This window comes from Coloeus monedula (genome assembly GCF_965178545.1).
Source record: "Coloeus monedula genome assembly, chromosome: 15".
In the NCBI taxonomy this organism is placed as follows: Eukaryota; Metazoa; Chordata; class Aves; order Passeriformes; family Corvidae; genus Coloeus; species Coloeus monedula.
The window spans coordinates 9,688,822-9,696,251 of record NC_138795.1 but is presented as its reverse complement, the minus strand read 5'-3'; the positions used below and the strand labels follow the sequence as shown (position 1 = coordinate 9,696,251).

At 44.2% G+C, this 7,430-nt stretch overlaps 1 protein-coding gene across 1 annotated transcript; it reads left to right on the top strand.

The window, feature by feature from the left end:
• Positions 1-1,086: 1,086 nt before the first annotated feature.
• On the top strand, positions 1,087-7,430 carry CAMLG (calcium modulating ligand; the record flags this gene model as incomplete). Its single annotated transcript, XM_082291534.1, has 4 exons — positions 1,087-1,249; positions 2,362-2,816; positions 3,706-3,771; positions 5,515-7,430. 4 exons carry the CDS (start codon positions 1,087-1,089, stop codon positions 5,704-5,706), a joined length of 876 nt encoding a protein of 291 aa, XP_082147660.1. The 3' UTR covers positions 5,707-7,430.

Genomic DNA, 7,430 nt, shown 5'->3' with positions numbered 1-7,430 from the left:
CCTTCAGCAGCATTCCAAGATGATGACCAATTTTATTTTAGGTAATCTTGTATCATCATTTAACATCCCATTCTTTCAGCAGCTTTTTTGTAAAAGCCATTCCATCTTAATGCTTGCAAATTTTTTGAGATTTTGTCACTGCTGCTTGTGGCCCATCATAGATGAGTTAATGCATGAGCTTGGTACTCTGACTTCTGTATTTAACTGGTTTTGAATACAGAGTTTTCTCTTTCAATATTGTAGAAATATTCATTGGACTTGTCAGGTCTGGTTTTTTGCCCAATACACATCACACTGTCCTGCTGCTAAACTCCACCACTACGGTTGTGGGTCGGGGATCAGCCAGCACCTGTCCTGGCACTGGGTTTTGGAATTCCAAGTACGGGATCTCGAGGTGAGTCCTGTTCCTAATGGAAGTGCCAGTGAATTAAGGAGTGAAGTTGTTCGGTGCCAGGGCCGTCAAAGGCAATGAAGTGCTGATGGGAACTCTCCATGGCATTTGGTTTGGCTGTGCTTCGCCATGGGGCTGCTCAGGTAAGGGAAGAGTTTTATCACCTGGCACACAAGGAGAGGTGTAATGGACTTTTAGTGTACATAAAGATCAATATTATGCCAACTGTATCTTACTGGAAAGAAGCGAATACGCTCCCTGCTTTTCATGTCCGTAGCTCTGGCGCCCTCGAGAGGTGCTTGTCTGTTGGTGTTTCCTCAGTGTGCACCGTCACTCCCGCAGCGGTGCAGTGACAGGGTTGAAAGCTGTCCTGTGTGTGCAGCGGGGACAGCCTCCGCCCTGGCTCGGGGTATCACCATCACTCAGGTCGCCTCACCGCCGCCATCGCCCCTTCCCCCCGTCACGCCACTGCCTGCCTCTCGCGCCGTGACGTCACTTCCGAGGCCGGGGCGGCCATCTTGAGTGTGGGCGCCGCGCCGTCAGAGAGGGGGCGCGGGGCGCTCTCCCGGCGGGCCCCACCCTCCTCCTGCCCTTTCGCAAAATGGCGGCGGCCGCTTCAGCGGCTGAGGCGGGCGGTGCTGGCGCCTGCGCGCTGGGCGGGGTGGGCCAGTGGTGCCGGGCCTGCGGTGCCGGGGATGGCGGACGGCGGCGCGGGAGCAGCGCCCACACCCCCGGGGCCTCCCGCGGGGCTCTCGGCGTCCCAGCGCCGCGCCGAGCTGCGCCGCAGGAAGCTGCTGATGAACTCGGAGGAGCGGATCAACCGCATCATGGGCTTCCACCGGCCCGCGGCGGGCAAGGGTGAGCCCCGTGGCGGGTGCGGCGGGGCTGTGTGAGGGCTCCGGGGGTGCGCTGACGCCTCAGCCTCTCCTGCCGTGACCGCTGCCCGCGGTCTTCTGGTGAGCCGGAGCGGCTGGCTCCCCGCAGGGACAGGGCTGGCTGGCTTCCCCGTCCCTCCGTGTCGCCTTCCTTTGCAGGGATGCTTCAAAGCAGCACCACCTGCCCTGCTCCGCGAGGGACCCGCCCATAAAATCCCTGTGCCGTCAGAAGGTCGGGACTTGGGCCCGGCACTGTCCTTAGCGAGCAGATAAGCTGTCATTTCACTGCAAGTAGGTTTTTTTAGTTGAAGGAAGGATGAGCCTCCCCCATGTTTTAAGTCAGTAGCTGCCGGCTTTCATAGCTGGCTTTTTATAGAAAAGTTATCTCACATTCGGATAGTGACATAGTGGTTGGCATGCAGAATTTTCTTGCAGAACCATATCCTAGGTAGGTCAGTTATATTTCTGTACATTCTTCAAACAGGCCGTCTTGTCAGGAAAGAGTTCTCAGATTTCGGTTTACAGGGATGCCTATGACCCATGAATCAGTCTGACTTAACATTGAAAAGTACTCCTGAAGTGTTGGTTCTTGCTCTCTGGTAGGACCAGACCCATTCTTGATTTGGCTTTTGTTTTCTGCTATCGCCTCCCTCACTGTAAAATGGGTCTTTCAGTTTTGATACAGAGCAGGTTAACACTGCCCTGCCTCTGACAGTAGACAGCAAGCCAAAGTGCCCTTCTCTTGTCTGCTTATTTGTCAGGTGTTAATGCTCTTCTGGTTGATTCACTTTATGCAAATCTTTGTCTTTTTTTTTATGTTGATCCATGTATTTGGATCTTTCTGCTTGTGCATGCAGTGCTGTTGCTTAAGGAAGTTCAGTGTTTTAATTTCTCTGTTGCTGACTGACATCTTCAACTTCTGACCTGCATTGCACAGCTTTCTGTCTTGTGTCTGCTCCATGAAGAGTGCCCTCTTTAATCATAAATCTGTCTTTTCTCTTGGGAAGCAGAGACCCAGGATCCTGATCCAGTATAGCTAAAGTGTTGTTCCACATACCCAGTGTGCATAACTGTGTTTTTATTTCTCTTCCTTAGATGATGAAAGTCACACAGAATCAAAGCTTCAGCATGAGCAAGATAAATCAAACTCCCTTCCCATTCCTTCAGTTTCCAAGCGGATTGTGCTTGGTGACTCTGTGTGTAATGTGACAGGCTCGACTGACCATGCAGGCAGCATGGCAGAGCTCAGAGGGGACAAGGACTTGTTTGGTAAAGCCTCAGAGCTGGTCACTGACGGGACAGGTGAGCTCCGTCACCGTCACAGGGGAGACCTGCCCTCTGAGGCTGCACCACGGCCACCGAGACACGGCTTGGAGCAGTACCTGTCCAGATTTGATGAAGCTCTGAAGCTGAGGAACCAGCTGATGAGTGAGAAGCCAAGCCAAGAGAATGGGAATGCGGCAGAGGAGTTTGACTCTTTCCGCATTTTCAGATTGGTGGGATGTGCTCTGCTTGCCATCGCGGTCAGGGCTTTTGTGTGCAAGTACCTGGTGAGTTCAGGGATACAATCCCGCTGGGGTTTGCTGGTTGGTGCAAATTATTGGGAGCTGTCTGGGGCTGACATCTGTCAGTAATGACCAAGTTGGGAACTTCAGGCACTCTTTACATTTCCAACAATTGTATGAAACCGAAAAAAATTGCTGAATTCAATGAGATTCATCTGCTACCAGCGCAGCCACTGTGTAACCACTGAGAGTAGCATGTTTGGTCTGTTGTGCTTCAGGAGCAGATGCACTGGAATAGTTGCTGCAGCTTAAGTCCCCTGCAAGTTTATTCCCATCTTCGTGAGCATATGAGTCAGCTGCTCCTCTAGTTCGGGGTCTACAAAAGAATAATAGAGTAAGAATAAAGTTCCCATCTGTGGAAGTGTCCAAGGCCAAGTTGGATGGAGCTTGAAGCAACCTGGTCTAGTGGAAAGTATCCCTGCCCATGGAAGGGGTTTGGAATGAGATGGCTTTTAAGGTCACTTTCAACCCAAACCATTCTGTGATTCTAAGACTATTGTTGTCCCAAGATCAGTAGATCCTACTCATTTATCAACCTGGGAAAAGTAGTTCCCCTGCAGTGCCTTGCAGAACAGTGCAGAGGTGTGAGGCAGGTACAGCCTACCAGCTCCTGGATCCCTGGGCTCAGTTTTACACTCTGCTATTCTCGTCTGTCATTTCAGTTCTTTAGGCTCAAAGAAAATAGGGCAGAACCTTATCTTTGACATGAAACTTGTCTACTTATGTTTGTAGTATTCAAGAATGATGTTGCTCTGTTCCACAAATTAATTTTTACGTACTAACTTTCTTTTATGACTTAGGAAGCATTAAATCTATGCGTTTCTTAGCTATTCTGACCAAGTTAATTTTTATATATTCTTTTCTGTTCCTTCAGTCAATATTTGCACCATTTCTTACTCTACAACTTGCTTACATGGGACTGTCCAAGTACTTTCCAAAGGTAAAATACTTTTTTCAGAATTAGATTAACTTGAAGTGTTTTCAATTTAAACTTGTGTTTAGATTGTATTGCTTTAGGACCAATGCATGTGAAGTATTCTTCCCTTGTTTTAAACTGTAGAGTTGAATGACCAATGCTGATAGTTTATACTAGTTTTTAATCTTTCCAGATTTAGTCCAGATCTTTTTTAAAATTGAAGTGAAAACATGGACTAGCAGCTTGTTTAGCTGTAGCCTAATTAAAAGCATCTGACCCAGAAATCCAGGTAGTTCTTTCATGTCTTCAGGAAACTTGCTTTTCTATAGACCATGCTCTTCTCTGATTATTATTTGTTTTGCTAAGTAGCTGTTCTGCATGTAATATCTGGATGAAATTTGGGAGAGTGTTTGCTAAAAAATGAGGCAGAACATTGGGTTGTAAGGACTCTGCATTCTACTGCTGGTATTGTTTAAATGGCAGCTTGAAATGAGACATTTATTTGTGTGTGAAACTTGCTGCTTATTAGCAAGATTTGATATATACCCCTTGCTTTATTTATTTACAACAGGTAATTGTGCTGAAGCATTTGTTAGGTTGATGATTTTGTCAGGTCTGCGGTGCAGAGTGGGACTGAATGATGTTAGATCCATTGTTAAAAGGGAAAATTTGCATTTCAAAAGGAATAATAGATTACTTGTAGAAAATCAGAATAAATCAGCAGTTGTTTTGTAGTTAAGTATATCATAATAGTCATTCTAAGCTGATGTGTCACAACACAAAACAGGAGAATTAGCCTTAGATTTGCACCAGCTCATCTGCTACGTCTTGATCTTGTTTCTTGTGTACTTAAAATCAGCTCTTCAGTTTCAGAATTCAAATAGGTGTTTCCTTTTCACAACTTGCTTTTACTGCAGTTAGACCTGGGTGAGGTCAATCCCTTTGTTATCCTTCATCTTTCTACCCTGAAATACAGAAATATTCTTGAAAGCTTAATTTATATTGGATTAAATTATCCAGCAAGTATCATCAAATTATTAGAATTTTCAGCCACTATCACCTTTTCCTGCCTGTCAGACTTGCATCCTTGGGATTCCTGATCTTAAGGATGGAACAGCTTTCAAAAGGTTTCGGAGCATTTCTGAGTTCAGAGGATAAAACTGCAAAACTAAGTTGTTCTAAAACAGAAACAGTTGGTTTTCAATTCTAAATAATTTTTCTGTTAGAAAACTTAACAGTATTTATGGGGTTTTGAGCAACCCCATCTAGTGGAAGGTGTCTCTGACCATAGCAGGGGGTTGGAACGAGATGAGCTTTAAGGTGCCTTCTAACTCAAACCATTCTGGGTTTCTGTGTTTTGGCAAATAGTGTGATGAGATTAATCCAGTTCTGCCAGTGGAGATGCCAGGCTTGGCTTCTTACACCTAGATTTCCCTTGTCTGGGAATGTTCCCACTCATGCAGGAGCAGCTGCCCAGCCTCACTTCTCAGCCTGCTGGGAGCAGTAGTGTGAAGGAAGCAGAATATCCGGGATGAATTTTGTCTGCTGTCAACCAGCCTCTCACTCGCCTCTGGTGGGTCCATCACAGCAGGAACCTGCGTCTAGGATAAGTGCTGTGAATCCTGGGGCATGTCTGGAGAGAATCAATCCAAACCTGCTACTCGTACCAACCAATTTGGAATGTGTGAAATTGGCACAACATTGGGGACATGTAAAGCGGAATTGGATTAGAGGAACTAACATCACTGGTTTTTCTTTCCCTTTTAGTGTGAGAAGAAGGTGAAAACGACAGTACTGACTGCTGCTCTTCTCCTGTCTGGAATCCCTGCAGAAGTGATCAGTCGCTCCATGGACACCTACAGCAAAATGGGAGATGTTTTCACAGACCTTTGTGTCTATTTCTTTACTTTTATCTTTTGCCATGAACTTACTTTGGTTTTTGGCTCTGAAGCACCATGATGGCTGTAGAATTCCACACAGTAGCTACACTAAAGCTTTCTGGACTGTGTTCCTTTAACATCTGACTTTGCAGGCAGGTCTAAACCATCATTAAAATTCTTACCTGTTGGAATGCTTGAAAGGAGCCTTAAATCCAGTCATTTTGGGAAAGGGAGAGCAGTTTCCCAGACTGCCAGTCGTGTTGGTTCAGTTTATTTAAATACTGTGTCTGCATATTACAAATGTGAAGGCTAGGATGCAAGTGTCAGTGGATGATTTATTTGCTTTAGTTAGAAGATGCCCTTCTCAGCCTCCTTCATAAACATTTACAAAGCTGCCTTTGTTCTTTTCAGTGAGAACAAGAAGAGAGTTCCCTTCAGCAGAACCATATATATGTGTATATCCTCTATGACTATAGCTAACAAGACCTGCTCATTTTGTGGTGTTCCCATTTTTTAAAGAAAGCTCTAAAGAAAATCCCTGTATTCTCTTCAAATGTTCAAGTTCAGAATGTTGAACCAAGTAGCTGCTTCTGGAGAATGTTGGTGAAACTTGCCACTTTGTTGTCCTGATCCTTGCCTTGCTGTACATTACTTGTGATTGTAATTAATTTAATTTGATGATTATTGTGGAAAAGAGCTAAGCAAAACCAACAAGAAAGTCCTGGTGCTTACAAAGGTCATTAATCAAAAAGTAAGAAGAAACGAAACTAACCTCATCTGTTCATGAGTTTCCAGCAACCTAATCCTAGCGCAGCTCACATCTGTGCTTTCTGACACTTTTTTTAATGTTAACGGTTCATCTCATAGGGAGAAGTTGTATATATTGGCACCCAACCTGCCGTATCAAATCTTTGCTCTAGTGTTTGTAAAACTTACAAGGGAAACTGTTTTGTTTTCAGTCTCTTAGGAATTTTGCACAGTGAGAGGAAGGAAGTGTCATTCCAAATTGTCAACTTAAATGCTGATAATCTTCGAAAATCTCTTATTGAAGCTAAGTTTGGTAGTGTTTTCAGCTTGTAGTTTTCTTTTTAGAATCTGGACTTTCAGGTAATGTAGGCCGATGCATATTTTTAGCATGGTAAACCACATATTTAACTTGGTATTTGCCTGCAGAGGTTTTTTTAGGGAGCAGATTGTGTTTGATTCTACCGCTCTAAAGTAAATGGCCCAGCTTTCAGCTGATTATTCTCTGTTAAAGCTTCCTTCTGTAATTTTAGTGATGCATTTCTGACTTCTAAATTAGATACGTTTGTGGCGTGAATACAAGAACCGTGTGTTTTGATTTGACCATCTTCATGGGCTTTTTTAACGGATTATGTTACAGTGAGTATTACATTACAGGTGTACAGGGCTGGGCTGCAGAAAATTCTGACTTAGGTCTATTAGCACAGATATTGATTGAGCAGCTTTAAATTTATTTATATTAGATAATAATTTTAGCAAATTGAAATTATAGTCATTTAAATTAAGGTTGAAATATGTAAATAATGAGTTTGCTCAAAAGTTACTTGTTCTGATTCTCTATTTATATGCCCAAACGTACAAATAAACACTTTTAACACTAATCAGGTAAATACTCTTGCATGGGCAGAGCACCAGGAGGGGCTTGTGCTTGATCAAGAAATCTCGATGAAAAAATGGTGATCAAGAAACGCCCTTTGACCAAGAAACCAATCTCTTTTATTCCGTTTTTACCTTACCTCTGTTGGTGTACATAATTCTGTTTAATGTTTACTGCCAAAG